Source organism: Rhizomucor pusillus, assembly GCF_041956525.1.
Source record: "Rhizomucor pusillus strain CBS 183.67 unplaced genomic scaffold VTP01scaffold_12, whole genome shotgun sequence".
NCBI classification, from domain to species: domain Eukaryota; kingdom Fungi; phylum Mucoromycota; class Mucoromycetes; order Mucorales; family Lichtheimiaceae; genus Rhizomucor; species Rhizomucor pusillus.
The window spans coordinates 492,388-507,937 of NW_027192154.1; the positions used below are offsets into that span (position 1 = coordinate 492,388).

Here is a 15,550-nt window from a genome sequence, read left to right on the forward strand (position 1 = left end):
CAATTCCAACTGTACGAACTGGCAGACAGTTTTCTAAATGATACCAGAGGCAATCCGAATGCCTTCAAACAAAAGAAGAGAATGAAGATATCCCCGGCATATAGACTTCCGAAAACATGCCCGTACATTTGCAGAGGTTCAAACTCTCCTTCGAGATATCCTTTAATACAGACGAGTGAGCAAGTTCATCAGGATCCTGGCTTTGCAAACTCATAGAGACCTAAAAAGGAATTATCAATCAGCTAATAAATCCTATGATCCTTCCCATGAATACCTAGTAAGTTAACTTGATATCGAGCACCTACGTCCGTGATCGCAATATGCCAAGTCAACTTTTGATGACTCGAATATTACCATATGCGCGGTGCAGCGGCTATGAACAAAGCATTTGATAATATTTTTACTGGTGCTGCCGCGAAGACTTCAGGGACCACTAGGGTTCCTGCAGCAGGAGCAGTTGGTCCCAGAAGCCGTCTATCTTGCCATCCACTAAGACCTGGACCATTGTAAAGCGCGGTGGATGTCATTGAACAGAATAGAGTGTTAGAGATAAGAGCACAAAGTACAGGTATCTTCACAGCAAAGCTCTCTTGATGATGAGATGCAGCAGTCTGAATGATGACGATCATCGCTGTGGATGAAATCCAAAATACAACAATATCCAGCAACATATGGCTTTATTTAGAAAGCTAATGGAAGACATCAAATCAATTGGAAAAAGCTTGAGTGGGGATAACTGTGCCACTTTATTCATGTTCCTGAAACCTCTTCAAAATAAGAGCTATATACTGAGATTGCAAAGTTTGTTACTGTTCGTCTACGGATAGAAAACGCATGTAAGAGAATGAAATATATACTATACAGACAAAGCCTACCATGATTCGCGTGCTTTGGCAAAGTGCTGGAGAACATCAAAAAGTTGATCGCTCTTCAGCGACTCAAAAACTGTATGCTCACGTTTATTCAACAAGCACGAACCGAGCAGCCGTACTTCGCAGCGCGATTTGTCGCAGCCGGAGCAGCGGTGGAGGATGCCAAAACGGATCCGCCGGCGTGGGCAATACCAAAAAGAAGTTTGTTCAAAATGACTCCATCGACGAAGAAGAACAGCCATTCCGAAAGAGTGGAATCGGCGTGCTTGACAATCTTTCGATCGAAGGATCTCGATAGCATTGGAAAGCGAAGTGCTTTTCCACAATCTCATATACCAAAAGGGTCGAGGCGAGCGCACGGGTTGAACTGGGTACGTTCGACACTTTCCAATGTGCTTCAGTTAGCATAGTCGTCCCTGCTGAAGGAATACGATCCGGAACAGAACCTTGGTCCATGTCGGGAAGAACACGCTGCAGCGTCTTAGCATGTTGGGTGTTTGGCGTACGGCAAGTCCCTTGAGGAAGCCGCGGCTACAGGTAGATACGTGTCGATTGTATATGCCGGCAATTTGGTCAAGGTGAGGATCACAGAAAGAAACAGGATGATGGATCCAGAAAATGAGTTTGCATTAAGTGGTCGAATCATGCAGCTCTTCACTCCGCAATAATTGTGTAAAGATTGTCAGCATGAATGTGGGATAGCATCCATGTTCAATTCTTAGGTCCGCCCAGGAAACAATGAAATCGCTCAAAATGGTAGTTGGCGAACCCCATGACCACGGCAGAGGTCTATTTGTTGGTAGATCAGCGGATCGTCGACATGGAGCGCAGAGTTGTCAACAAAGACACAGTAATTCTGGAATCCATAGACTGAAACCGGCCTGTTTTTTGAGTGACAATACAAATTGATAGACTTGTCCTAAGGTATGTTGTTATCAAATCCTCCAAATTTGTCTGCAGCTGCTGCTTCAACATCATCTGTTTCAAGAAAAACCACAAGAAGCTCTTCTTTAAAATGATCTTTATGCTTGATACGCGTCGACTGTTAGGCTTCTCGAAAATGACTGTTGGAGAAAGGCGACGCCGATTTCCACCGAGGATAAACTTGCTTGTATTCTCCATTCCATAACAATTCACCTCGGTGAATAATATCAGACTTGTTAAAGAAAAAGGATGACGCTCGTTGTTTGTTTGCTTCCGTCTGTTTATTTGTTTTCCTTGGAGATCATCATAATCACTATCATTGTTAGACTCTTGCTACTCTGTTTGTTTAAATCATCAATCATATGTTGTACCTTACCAAAGATTTCTTTCCAATCTTTGTACCGCTTGGCGTGATTGGATTCTACCGGTACATGATCTTCTTCATCAAGCTGATGGCGTGGGGCGTATACCGGCCGATCCGTCCGATAAAGAACCCGCTGTACCGTGCAGACCAAGACGTGACCATTGTTGTGCCGACCATCGATGCCGGAGAAGAGTTTGTCGAAGCGGCCCGATCGTGGCTCGCGTGTAACCCAAAGGAAATCCTTGTTGTCACCGAAGAAGCAGTGCGCGAACAGATCCAGACATTGATTGCCGAGCGTATCCATCACTCTGCCGCCGAAAAGATTCGTGTACTATCAGTACCGAAAGCAAGCAAACGCATACAAATGGTAAAGGGCATCCAGCACACCACCACAGATATCCTTGTGTTTGCAGACGACGATGCTATCTGGAAACCCACCATGCTCGATTATATCTTGGCGTGTTTCGAGGACGAATCCATCGGCGGTGTGGGCACATCGCAGACCGTGAAACCCCTCCACAAGTGGCGATCCATCTGGGAAGTCTTGGCCGGGTTCCGACTTACCATTCGCAACATTGAAGTCGCTGCATCGACGCACATTGACGGCGGCGTGTGCTGCATTTCTGGTCGCACTGCTGCGTACAGAACCATTATCCTTAAAGACCCAAGCTTCCAACACAACTTTGTCAACGATTACTGGCGTGGAAAATACCTTTTGAACTCGGGCGACGACAAGTTTCTGACGCGATGGATGATATCGCACGGATGGCGCACGTACATGCAAGTGTGCCCGGAAGCAGAGCTCTTGTCAACGTTCAAGGATAACTGGCGATTTTTGAACCAGGTGCTTCGGTGGACTCGCAACACTTGGCGCTCGGATTTTCGATCTCTGTTTGTGGAACGGTTCATCTGGACTAGACATCCATTTGTTGCTTACACCATGATTGACAAGATTTTCAACCCGTTAACTCTCCTCAGCGGCCCCGCCTCTGTCATTGTCCTGTGCTTCTTGCAATACCACTTGCCTCAATGGAACATTGCTTCCTCGTACATTGTATGGCTCTGTCTCACCCGTCTTGTCAAACTATCACCACATCTTGTCCGATGGCCACACCACTTTGTTGCCCTGCCTGCATTTTTGTTATTCAATTTCTACTTTGCTTGCATGAAGATATACGCGCTGTTCACACTCAATGTCACCGGATGGGGTACCCGCAAGGAAGCGCCTGCAGCAGCAGCAACAACAACAGCAATACCAACGCCCGTAGCTGCCGAGAGACTTGCAGCATCGCAGCAAACATAATAAAAAGCTTATTTTTATAACCCCAAACTATCAAATAGTTCATCCGTCGTCATCATGCTAACATCTTTCTCTTCCTTCTTGTCTTTCAGTTTTTGTTTCCGTTCTTCTTGTTCTTGTTCTTGAGACTCTACTTGCCACGACATTGCTTGCGACAGACGCGCAGGTACTTGCTGATCTTCTTCTCCACCATCCACTGTTGCATCGCTGTCCTCTGCCTCTTCATCCTGCGCGTGTTCGGGTATTATATCTTGCTTTTCATGCTGATATTCCTCAGAGTGCTGTGCTGGTTTCTCTTCATCCAACCTAAATACTGAACTGGGTTGCGGTGAAGGGATACTCTGTGCAGTGCAGGATATTTGGGGTTAGATATCAAGAAAAATAGGTAGCAAATCACTCAGTCTTTACCTCTGGCTCATCCATGTCAATCTCTACAATTGGCGCTTTCTGTCGTGCTCGTCTACCAGGTCCTCGTCTCGGCGGCGCTGACAATGTTTCTGGTTCATCGACAGAGACATTCTCCCCCTCCTCCTTCTCTTCTTCTTCACTCTCAAGTTGTTGTTGCTTCTTTTTCCTTCTACCTGGCTTGGTTTTCGTTTCTCCTGCGGTTGTTGTTGCTGCTCCTCCTCTTTTGTCTGTTGTATTTCTCTTTGCTGGTTTCTTCTTCTCCTCCTTTACTGTTATCGTGGTATCGGTATCCTTTTTCGTCGTTCGCCCTCCTTTCCTCTTCTTTTCCTGCGCAGGTGGTTCTCTGTTCCACGGTAGCACTCGCTTTCTCGGTACTGACATCGGCGCCGCTGGCGGTGGTAGCTCCACTTGTACCGGTGAGCTCGGTTTTGCCTTTTCTTTCTCTTGTTGTTCTTTACGTGTCTCTTTTTTTGCCTCAGGTGAAGGCGGTGGTGTGGAGGAGGCGGCGGAGGCAGTACCATCATCATCATCATTATCGTCTTTAACTTGTTCTGGAGTAAATGTCGTTGCTGGCTTCGCTGTAATAGCTTCTTGCATGTCTCCCAATGGCTGAGTAGTCTCCGGAGACTCAGGGTCGCAGAGACTCGACATCTTTCGGGACCTTAATGCTGCATCGTGGATATCTTTACTAACACTACTGTCGTTGTTGTCGTTATCAAACCCGGCAGGTTCCTGCATATCCATGTCAAAGTCTACAGGCAGGGTATCGCTGAATATCGGCTCATCTGCTGGAGGCGACTTTACGGTTACTGGTGGCGCAACAACAGGTTTTTGCTCCGTTTCTGATGGTGTTTCGGCTGCAGATTTGGCTGCTTGTGATTGACGTGCAGCGTCTACCTCAAAATCGTCGCCGTTGACCATAAACCGCATCAAAAGGGCTACAACGTGTTTGCATTTTCCTTGCTTGCCGGCCGGGCATGAGCAGTGACTATCCGAGAACTCTTTTTTTCATATACAATTAAGATTACGTTTCAACCCTGGTGCGCTAAATAAAGGATCTTTACCGATTTTATCGTCGCCCTTCCGTTTTAGAGTCGCTGATACATCGTAAGGCACGCTCACTGTCCCTTTGGCGTGGCCCGAGATGTGCAGCCTCCTGCTGTTGCCGTATAAAAATAGATCGGTCAACGTATGGAGGATCCCTTCACCTCGGCTGTAGGCGCCTTGATTGTTGATATATTCTTTAATTGCTACATCGTTCATGTTATCCGAGTACATTAGTGACAGCGTAGACGGGTCGATATCTTCTCGTTCATTTTCATCCACACTGCCGGTTCGTTCAACATCCGTTGTGCCCTGCTGCTGGTAGGAAGATACCATTTCTTGGTCCAACATGGACCCTTTGCATCGTTCCAAGGCTACCGATTTCCATTTTTTGAATATGTCCGTATGCTAAATGTCGAGTAAGCTTCCTTCGTCATTTTTGCAGCCTTGTTGGTGGTCGAGATCTTACGGATGCAGATACACTGTGTATTGCTACGTTGGACACTTGCTCTGATATAGTCTTTTGATTTGTCTCGATGGCAAGCAACGGTGTCAAGTAAGCTTGGCGGTCAATTTGCTTGATATCTCTGCGACGACGAGTAAATACAGTTGCTGCTGCTTTTGATTCCAGCTGGTAGGACTTACAATCTCGATGGCAAAATATATCGCAGTGAATCATCATGTCCTTCCTTGAATTGTGCAGACTGCATTGTTTTCATACTATATATTACAGAATTAACCTTTCGCAAATGTGGGACTAGAAATCTACTTACAACTCGGCTTTCCATCTTTTCCTGTCTCTCCTTTCGCTCTTGTTTAAATTGATAGTCGTCATTTTTGCAAAGAGTTCTGGATATTCGCTGCAGGAAGAGGAGGTTTCTGATCCTGATAAAAGAACAGATCTCGCCAGGCACAGATGATGACGATGCTGCAGCCTATTCATGTATGTCGGAAGAACAGTTCCGTAAACTGAAAGCGGCAAGATAATTCTTACCAAGCAATGGTGCGCTCAAGTGGTATATCCTCTGATCTTTGGTAATCGATCGCATACAGGTATATTGGAAGCGTATTCCCGATCTTTTCCAATGCAGAGTATACCGAGTGTCGATGCTTACTGAGAATATTTGCTTTCCTATGTGCATATGCTGTGTCAGAACATGCATGTAATGACTTTCTTGTTTTTACTTACTCTTTACCACTTTTGTGTTCAAACGCTGCAATGTTGCCATACAGATCTCTTTCCTTTGCTATCAGCGCTACAGTGCTATTGTTTTTTGCAACGTAAGATTCCACCAGATCGCAGCATATCATATCATTCTACTAGACATACGTTGGGTTCTGCAAATCGGACGCTACGTCCATCCACCCCTGAATGGCAGAGGTAAGGTTGTCATTCAAGATGAATCCACTTTTATCCGAATATCGACACATATTCCCGGTAATATTTACAAGCAATGCCTTGTCACTTTAAGCAGCGGGTATACGACAAGAAGAATAATTTAAAACGCTTACCTTTTTCACAAAGGTCTCATTTGATACAAGAAACAAGTCCATCTTTTGATACTGAGTTTCGCCGTTGGTGGTATCTATCGAGACAAACGCTTCTGAATTGTACGGTACAGTACATCTTCGCTGCCACACTTGATCTGTAATCGACTGTGCCCAGCCGCTCAACAGCTGGGTCTGCAGATGAGTGGTAGGGATAACGAGGCAATCGATGCGCAGAAGCGGCCTTCTCTTGACAAGAAACTTTAGCAAATCCTGCCGTTTCTTGCCCTGGCACGGCTGCATGAAATGCACCGCAATTTTCTTATTGTTCTACATGTAAATTTGGCATAGTTGGCATAAGGCGGGTTGTTTGCTGCAGCTTTAGAGTTGTCTGGCGATCCCAAATACCGAATCTACGACAAAGAGAATGTTGCGCGCAAGCTCGCGAATGTGCAGCTGATCTTGGCTGACAGTGTCGTCAGGGCAGTACAGGACGTGGGTTCGTTTCAAGTTCTCGTGGAAATACACGGCTGCTACCGCCGGTGCAGACTGGATCCATACAATGTCGTGGTCGGTGTTCATTATGCAACAACCACCAGCAGCAGCAGTTCAAGTCAGACCAGAGCAGCGGCATGGATATGAATATATGCGCCACACTAAACCCATCCAAGTGGCGCGGTTTCGCCTTATTTTCATTGTTCTTGTTATCACCGCATTATGTAAAGGTAGTATTGCACAAAAGTATTTTTTTTTTCGCTTAACCAGTGCAATACTATAAAGGTCTAGAACGACGGCGGGCTTAGAGCAATGCAGAACATTTTTTTGTAACAGGAGCACACGCTCACACAATTGGTAACACTTGCCCTGTTCGATTTACTCGAAATGGTCAGGATGGGAAACCTGCCATGAATCCTCGATTCTGTTGTTACATTGCTGTTATGTTTTTCAGAAATGAATCTTATCCTCAACTGGACTTGGATGTTGTCATGGCTGCCACATGAAGCAAGTTTGCAGAGATAGACTCTTTAGCTGTGTCGACCCAAGATAGTTTGAAGAAACAAGACAAATATGAATTGCTGTTATGCACAGGATCTGAAGATGCAACATCAAAACCGGGGAGGTTACAGCAGCGGACAAAAATGAAAACGAGTCCGAACATCTGGTCTTTATCCTCATCTATTGTCACGCTCATTCCCCGTACATAGCAGAGGTTCAACCTAGGCATTAGTAATCGCTAGTAGTTTCCATAAGCTCTATTCAGAGACTCTGCCCTTTTGTTGAGCTCCTACGTGGATTGATGTGCAAACAAATGAAAAAAGAAGAACGTATGTATCGTGCATTGTTATTTCCGGCTCTAACGCGAAATGTTCGGGATCCTTGTGCAATGATGAATCGTGTAACCAGGAGGATGATGGAGGGAGAAACAACGAGCAGGTTTGTTTTACATTGCTTCTTTCACCTTCGACACACGCCATGTCTGCGGCAGATACGAGCAGACCGACTACACCGCTGTTCTCCCGGTTCATCCCGCGTAGTCGAAAGCTCTCGCTGCGTAGCACTGACAGCAACGCCGCCGTCGATAGGCAATCGAAACGATTATCAATCATTAGCAAGAGTCGCGGAAGTGAGCAACAAGATAAACTTGTAAACACCACGACGACCACTGCTACTGCTGCAAATAATGACATTAATAATGATAATATTCCCCATCTGGAACGTTCACAAACACCATTGAGTCCAAACTATCTCACAGATACCGATGCCTTGACAATGTCTGACGGATCGTTGGATTACGCCGACTTTTCAGTCGATAAAAAAAGACCGTCAATGACAACATTCAACCGGGCGCAAGTGATTATTGACCGACTGGAAGGGTGGGAAGTGATCCTTCGAGAGACAACAGCGTGGTTGGAAGAAATCATCAAGGCTAGCCACCAAACTAGCCGACAGTACCAGCAACGTGCACTGCCGCACGTCAACTGGCAACAGCAGGGCTTTCATAAAAATAGTGCAGCGAGTACTCTTCTACAAAGCATGCGATTTTACACGAGCCAGACTGCATCCATCCAACAGGAGCTTGGCGGGAAACTCCAGCGCGATTACATGCAGCAATTAAATGAACTCAGAAAGGAATGTAAAGCGCGCATCGTTGATCTGCAGCAAAAGCCCGAACTCCAAATGAACGAGCTGCTCAGGCGCGCTGAATTGACACAAAAGAGCATGGCTCAACTCAGGAAGCTGTGCCAGGCTGCAGATTCCACGAACGGACAAGTGTCACAGGACCCTTGGCTCACAAATTTGCGCAAGTATTTCGAGAATAGATAGGAGAGACGAGCTAGTTGTATTAACTTTATTCTTTACAGACGTTCTTAAGCATTTGAAACACGAGGTGGATGAAGAGAACCGCATGCGAGTTTACATGGTATCAGTCCAGCAGCAGATTACCTTGCTCGAGAGACGCATCATTGATGCTCTGAAACCTGCCGTCCAATGCTGCTACGATGTAAGCGGTATCGTGCCCAGCAGTCGCAACAGCGCTGGCAGGGAAGCAGCCAGATTCCGGCGAGCATTGGAAGAGCTCGATGCAAAGACCGAGTGGGCACGTTTCATACAAAATCAAAAGGAAGAGTTGGTCACGGACGAGGACAAACCATCCAAGGATTACCGCCGGATCAGATACAACTTTAAGACCCACCCTGCCGTTACAACTCTCTTTAAAGGCACACTCAGTCGACGTATGGGCGGCGTAAAACGGCAATATGTTGAACGGTTCTGCGTGCTCACACAATGCGGATATCTGCACCAGTTTGGTCAAAACGACAAGATCAATCCGGAAGCTTCTATCTATATACCCAAAGCTGTCATTATCCCATCAATTGATATCAGCCATCTTGCTGGAGGAGGAGAGGACGGTGAGATGGATAATGACGAGGATGGCGCAACAGAGTATACCTTTGAAATCCGTCGACCGGGTGTCTTGACTGACAAGAGCTTGCATTTCAAGGCAAATACCCGCCACGAACTTGTGACTTGGTGCAGACTTTTGGTGAACGTCGCTACGTCTGCGCAAAAATATTATTTGGAGGGTGCGAACAGATACTACAACAGAGCAAACCAGAGACGATGGTCCGGTGTGCGTCGAAAACCGATGATGGAACGAAACCAACAGCAACAGCAGCAGCCAGTCTCCCGTTCAGTCTCGCAGCGCACTGCTAGAGAGCAAGGTAGCGAAGCAAGAAAGCAAAGTTCGTCGGATGTGAATGAGCAACACCAGCAGCCAACAGGAACGACGGTGGAAACTACAGAGGAGCCTCAAGAAAACAAGATTGAGGAACGACATGAAGCTGATGATAAGGAGACAAGCGATAATACCGTTGAACAGAATATCTCTATAGGCGACAAGGCGGTAAAGGATACCATTACTATTGCAGATCAGCCAGCTGATGGAAACAAGGATAAAGAGCCTGAAAAGGCGGCCGATAAAAACAGTAGCAATGATACTGAAACCGAGCCTGTTGGTAGCAAGCCATCACAGCTTCTTCTACGTATGCAGACTGCAGCTAGCTACTTCCCGCTCCTGGCATCTCGTAGCAGTCGACAGCAAGAGGTGCAGGAGGCACCGAAACCTAAGGAGTCAATCAGCAATACCAGCAGTGTATCCTACAAATCGATAACTAATGAGTAATAACGATAACTATAGTATTTAATAATGACGAAATAAACTTATTCACTACGTTTTGTATCTTTTATCACGGAGTTTATCATCATCCCCGCGGAGAGGAAGAGATTGTTTGTGCCAGCGCAGACTGCTAATTTCAAGTTGTCATAGTTGTTTCGAGAGCAAATGTGGTGGTCGACAGTGAGGAGTGCACGATCGCTCGTTCGAGTAGGCAAGCCGGTCTTGCCATTGTCTGCAAACCAACAAAAGTACACGACTGCAGCAGCAGCCGGTTCCAATGTAGTCACCGATCTGATTGATCGCGGCCTTGTTGCCAGCTTGACCAGGTAGGTACCGTGAATAAAGGATACCAGAGAAATGGAACATAACTCTAAAAAACCTCTTACTCAGTCCTGACGTTATTCAACATGTGGATAAACCTACGGCGATTTACTGCGGTGTCGATCCGACTGCAAGAAGTCTTCATCTAGGCAACCTCGTGACATTAATGGGCTTGCTTCACTTTGGCATCCGCGGGCACCAAGCGATTGCACTGGTATAATTTATTAAAGATGTGGTATACATTAATTGCTGATATATATCCATTCTCTAGGTGGGCGGCGCAACAGGGAGCATTGGCGACCCATCTGGCAGAAAATCAGAGCGAGTTGCATTGGAACGGCATGTTTTGGAAGAGAACGTCGCAGGAATAGCGCGCCAGATCCACCGCTTCTTTGAGAATGGGGCAGCGTACGCTCAGCGGCACGGATACAGTCCAAACACGAAAACACCTAAAGTCCTCAACAACCATGCCTGGTTTGGCCAAATGTCCGCCCTGGAGTTCCTGAGTGATATTGGAAGATACGCTCGTGTCAATTCCATGCTGGCAAAAGAAAGGTAAAGAAAACACAAATATTTACAGGAGTATACAGCGACGGGCAATGCTTATATCTATTTATTTACCAGCGTCAAGTCACGGATAGAAAGTACGCAGGGAATCAGCTTCACCGAATTTTCGTACCAGCTCTTGCAGGCTTATGACTTTTACTATCTATACAAACATCACGACTGTTGTATCCAAGTAAAGTAAAAACAAGTTGAAAAGAAAAGAAATCAGCATGTGACTGGAAACTAAAGGAGGATTGCAGCTTGGCGGCAGTGACCAGTGGGGCAACATCACAGCCGGTATAGATTATATCCACAAGAAACGGTCTGTAACAGAATCTGCAGACTCGGAGCAGGAGTCTCAAGCGTTTGGCATTACTATCCCGTTGTTGACCACATCCACTGGCGAGAAGTTTGGCAAGTCTGCTGGAAATGCCGTGTGGCTCGATGAGACCATGACGAGTATTTTTGATTTCTATCAGGTAAGCAGCAGCAGGGAGGGAACCTACTTTAACAGGAACAGTAGTTGTTAAATTGTATATGCATACAAAAGTTCTTTATGAAAACAACCGATGCAGATGTCGGCAAATACCTCTCCATGTTCACGTTGCTGAAAAAGGATGCGGTCGCGAAAATTATGGAAAATCATCAGGTTAGTAATTGTATATTTGCAAATAGCCTGAAGGAGTCACGCTGATTGAGCAATTTTCTTTCTTTCTCAGCAAAATCCAGAAAAGAGGATTGCACAGCGGATTCTGGCTGACGAGACGACAGAGTTGGTGCATGGAGGTAAAATAAAATTTGATTGAGGATAAAGCGAGGAGATTGATTGATTGGTTGGTGGATGTTTGCAGAGCAAGGAGTGCGCAGAGCTCAGCTGGCGACCAAGGTTCTGTTTGGAGAAGACCTGAGCAACGTTTCGGGCTCAGATATAGTATCTGCATTTGAACATGACCCGACCCGCATGGTCAAGGTCGATCGAACTCAGGTTGTAAATTGCTACCTGGACAGCGTCGCCGCATTAAGCAAGGCAACACGGTCTAAATGTAAGCAACCATCGTCTCTCACTCCAGCGCAAAAATCATTGGTTAACTTAACAAAACTATAGCGGAAGCCCAGAAATTAGCAAAGACCGGCGGCATATATCTTAATAACAAACGGATTACTAACCCAAGACATGTCATCACAGAAGCTGATCTCATAGACGGCCATGTATGCGTTATTCGTACGGGCAAATCATCGTACCACATTGTGCATGCTATGTAAAAATATAACGTAATAATAAAAGGAAAAGAATTAGATTATCTGTCCCATTGTTCCAATTTGTATCACAATTATTCGTCGGCATATGAATAAGCAACTGGTGTTTCAGAAGTGTTCTCTTCCAACCTTCCGTTCCCGGTTGCTTGTGGGCGTTGATGAACTTGCATGAGCTTCTCCATCGGACGACTGAGGACGACAAGTCAGCAGCGTCCTCGCGCAACTACAACCAGTGCTCTTATCACTCCACCAACGGAAGCACCTTGTCCTTGCAGACAATGTACAGCCCGTGCAATGTCGAAGGTGACATTGATGGATCTAGCAACCGGTTTCCGCAGGTCAAGATGATTCCATTCAGCCCGCCCATGTTGAACGCAACACCTACGGTAAAGTTTAGCTGTGGATGATTAAGTCTTTTTTGGGCTGATAGTAACATGGCAAAATATATACATATAGACTTTGCCCCCTTGGAAGTATGACGATAATAATAACAACATGCCTTTCCTTTCCACCTTGTCCGAAAACGAATCTTCACAGAGTACAAGTAACAACGGCAACAATGTCCCAGGCTCACCGCAGCAGCAGCAGCAACATAACCAGCAACAGCAACAGCGGCAGTGGAAGTTTGTGTCCAACAACAATATTGCCCACAGCACAACATCTCCTTTGTCATCGCCAATACCAGCCGACCGGCCACCTCATCATCCAGATCATCCGCCATCGCTACCGCCGCCGCACAATCCATCTTCATCCTCCCCTCTTCTTCGCCACGACCGTGTATTATCCGACGCCACGCCATCCGATTCCTCACACCGCCCCCCGCCGCCGCTTTCACCTACTACTCATCACCACCACCATCATCATCCTCCTCCTTCTCATGATCATAATCACAGTCAATCTCATCATCCAGAAACCCACGAAAACGCGGAAGATGATAATACCTTGCTAACAAAGAAATGGCGCCCTGTGCTGGCTGCTGCGGGCTATCCAGAGGGGACCAAGCAGCCTGTACTGACTATCAATGGCGACAACGTGACCAGTGACAACATTGAAGAAGGATACATCCAGTTTATGCTGCATCACGACTTTCCGCACATGGCAGACAGTCTAGAAAACCTCATGTGTGCGAAGCGCAAGTTTACGTCAGTGCCAAAGACCGGAGAACTCAAGTACTCGACATGGGATGTATTTGTGCTTGTTAGAAAATTGCACAACCAAGAGGTAAGAGAGGGAGAGGCTTATCCTGGGAATATCGGTAATGAAATATGATGATAATAATAACAACGATGTTATATTATTAGATCAAGAATTGGTCCCAGCTCGTGGGCCATTTAGGGCTTCCGGACTCTGGGCGCCCGCAATTTGCACAGCGCGTCAAGCGATGGATGCACAAATACAAAATAGACTGCTACTTTGATTACCTGCTAGGCAACCCGTACGACTTTCACGCGCCTGACGAAAAGTACTCTGGCTGTTTAATGATGGGCAACTATCAGAAACGCAAAGTCAAGGACGACGATTCAGTTAGATCTGCAGAGGAAAGTCGGAAACGCAAACGGACAGCAACTGTCAATAACAATGACGAGGATGCAGACGGAGAAGGAAGTGACAGCGACGAGGATAAACGGAAACGCCGAGCACCCGTCTTACTGGCTGGCAGTAGGAAACGAGCCAAAGGCTCGATTTTGCATTTTGATAGCAATCAGCACACCGAAGAGGAGGAAGAGGATGCCGCAAATGTGAATAATGTATCCGAGGATGGGGATGACGACCACGAACAACAGCGGCAGCAGCAGGAAGAATATGAAGAAGAATATGATGAGGATGAGGATGAACAACAGCGCCAACGTACGGTAGAACGTGCACAAAAAGTCCCATCAGCTAGATCAAAGAAAATGCGATCAATGATAGCCGACGAGAATGACGATGATAACGAAGAGGACGAGTTGGCGTCTTCATCATCTTCAGGGGCGCCTTCGCCGATTCTGAGCACTCGGCCAATCGACTCGAGCAATACTGCGACAACAATCCCGGCAGCAGCGACGCAGCCGTATGCGACATCAACAAGCGGTATATGCGGTAATTGTACACAGCTCAAAGAAATCATCACGTCCATGCAACGAGAGATGAGAGAGCTGCAAGATAAGGTGAATGCGTTGGAAGTACGACTCAAAGAGGACAGCAGCAGCAAAGAACAAGAGTCAGAGCAGCATCAGCGGATATCCCGACTAGAAGCCATCTTTGAACATTACGAAAAGAGCAGATCAGTGCTGGCAGACCTTTTTGCACAGAAACCTGCGGAGGTATTAAGGTAGCTCATCATTCGACATTCAACGCAGGCAAATATGCACGCATACCAATGAAAAAAATAACATCCCTGGCCTAATATTCTCGCCCGGTCCTCGTCTTACCTTCTCTATTTTTAACACCTTATGCTCTCTCGCTCGCTGTTTCTTTCTTAGTTGTATATTTCTTTTTTTCTTTCAGTTTTCCCTTATTCTCTCTCACCCTCCATCTACGGTTGTCCTTGTTTCAGATATAAGCGTAATCTTTTAAATATCTTTCGTTTAAACTACATAAAAAGACAAGATGAATGCGTGTGACCTGAATATGTGGACGTATTTGATCACGGAATTATGTCAAGAAGACATGGATGATGCTTCTAGAACGCACAACGCAGCAATGGGGTGGGATCGACGTCTACCTCCAATTGACTTATCTTAAACGGCTGAAAATTCAAACGAGAAATAAAATAATGCAGCAGCGGCCCCCGTTGAGCGGATCAAGCACGACTTGCCAATTCAGGTGGCTACGCGGGATCATGTTAATCCATGGTTACCATCGCTGCTGCGCCAGGAAAGAAAAGTGATCGTTCCCACCACGCTGTGTTACCTCCCGAAAAAAAATTATTTCCTCTGTTTGACTCAAACCGGAGCTCGGTGGTTGCGCCGAAGATCAAGTTGATTACATATCGTTCCGTTCCGTCCGTTCGTCCGTCGTGACTCAATTCTTGCTGCCTTCGGTTGCCTACACCGGAGGCGTATCCAGTCATATTTACTTGATCCGTAGATCTGGTCACTTTCAAGTATGTAGTGTGATTTTGCAAAGAGAACAGTGCCGTGCAGTTAGCAGTAGGATCCAGGATGCTCAGCAGCAGCAGCAAGAGGAAACGGTTGCCTAAATGAGGAGGAGAATCATGTATATCGTCTTTGGCACTGGGACTGATGTTACACAAGTTTAGAGGACCATTGTCCAGTTGGATTTCGAGGAAACACATCACATACCTTGAGCTACCGCAGCAATCAGATTTGCAACGTCGTCTGCAATGAACCTTTGTTACATTCCAC

General features: G+C 46.2%; 8 protein-coding genes across 8 annotated transcripts; 4 read left to right on the top strand and 4 right to left on the bottom strand.

The window, feature by feature from the left end:
* Positions 1–33: 33 nt before the first annotated feature.
* On the bottom strand, positions 34–527 carry VTP01DRAFT_2163 (uncharacterized protein; the record flags this gene model as incomplete). The annotated part of the gene is made up of 3 exons (XM_069380594.1): positions 34–62; positions 127–220; positions 405–527. The coding sequence occupies 3 exons, from the start codon at positions 525–527 to the stop codon at positions 34–36; spliced, it is 246 nt and encodes an 81-aa protein (XP_069237666.1).
* Positions 528–806: 279 nt separating this feature from the next.
* On the bottom strand, positions 807–1,173 carry VTP01DRAFT_2164 (uncharacterized protein; the record flags this gene model as incomplete). Its single annotated transcript, XM_069380595.1, has 3 exons — positions 807–817; positions 876–901; positions 992–1,173. 3 exons carry the CDS (start codon positions 1,171–1,173, stop codon positions 807–809), a joined length of 219 nt encoding a protein of 72 aa, XP_069237667.1.
* Positions 1,174–2,158: 985 nt separating this feature from the next.
* VTP01DRAFT_2165 (uncharacterized protein) lies at positions 2,159–3,463 on the top strand (the record flags this gene model as incomplete). The annotated part of the gene is made up of 1 exon (XM_069380596.1): positions 2,159–3,463. The coding sequence occupies one exon, from the start codon at positions 2,159–2,161 to the stop codon at positions 3,461–3,463; it is 1,305 nt and encodes a 434-aa protein (XP_069237668.1).
* Positions 3,464–3,477: 14 nt separating this feature from the next.
* Positions 3,478–6,982, bottom strand: VTP01DRAFT_2166 (uncharacterized protein; the record flags this gene model as incomplete). Its single annotated transcript, XM_069380597.1, has 11 exons — positions 3,478–3,801; positions 3,869–4,869; positions 4,933–5,320; positions 5,382–5,499; positions 5,558–5,632; positions 5,686–5,847; positions 5,907–6,044; positions 6,102–6,176; positions 6,243–6,370; positions 6,425–6,730; positions 6,809–6,982. The coding sequence occupies 11 exons, from the start codon at positions 6,980–6,982 to the stop codon at positions 3,478–3,480; spliced, it is 2,889 nt and encodes a 962-aa protein (XP_069237669.1).
* An 891-nt stretch (positions 6,983–7,873) lies between these two features.
* Positions 7,874–10,085, top strand: VTP01DRAFT_2167 (uncharacterized protein; the record flags this gene model as incomplete). The annotated part of the gene is made up of 2 exons (XM_069380598.1): positions 7,874–8,702; positions 8,764–10,085. 2 exons carry the CDS (start codon positions 7,874–7,876, stop codon positions 10,083–10,085), a joined length of 2,151 nt encoding a protein of 716 aa, XP_069237670.1.
* A 159-nt stretch (positions 10,086–10,244) lies between these two features.
* On the top strand, positions 10,245–12,209 carry VTP01DRAFT_2168 (uncharacterized protein; the record flags this gene model as incomplete). Its single annotated transcript, XM_069380599.1, has 9 exons — positions 10,245–10,405; positions 10,470–10,614; positions 10,672–10,955; positions 11,025–11,139; positions 11,207–11,425; positions 11,497–11,595; positions 11,666–11,732; positions 11,798–11,989; positions 12,052–12,209. The coding sequence occupies 9 exons, from the start codon at positions 10,245–10,247 to the stop codon at positions 12,207–12,209; spliced, it is 1,440 nt and encodes a 479-aa protein (XP_069237671.1).
* A 152-nt stretch (positions 12,210–12,361) lies between these two features.
* On the top strand, positions 12,362–14,518 carry VTP01DRAFT_2169 (uncharacterized protein; the record flags this gene model as incomplete). Its single annotated transcript, XM_069380600.1, has 3 exons — positions 12,362–12,589; positions 12,660–13,424; positions 13,505–14,518. 3 exons carry the CDS (start codon positions 12,362–12,364, stop codon positions 14,516–14,518), a joined length of 2,007 nt encoding a protein of 668 aa, XP_069237672.1.
* Positions 14,519–15,004: 486 nt separating this feature from the next.
* VTP01DRAFT_2170 (uncharacterized protein) lies at positions 15,005–15,480 on the bottom strand (the record flags this gene model as incomplete). The annotated part of the gene is made up of 2 exons (XM_069380602.1): positions 15,005–15,012; positions 15,096–15,480. The coding sequence occupies 2 exons, from the start codon at positions 15,478–15,480 to the stop codon at positions 15,005–15,007; spliced, it is 393 nt and encodes a 130-aa protein (XP_069237673.1).
* Positions 15,481–15,550: the final 70 nt, after the last annotated feature.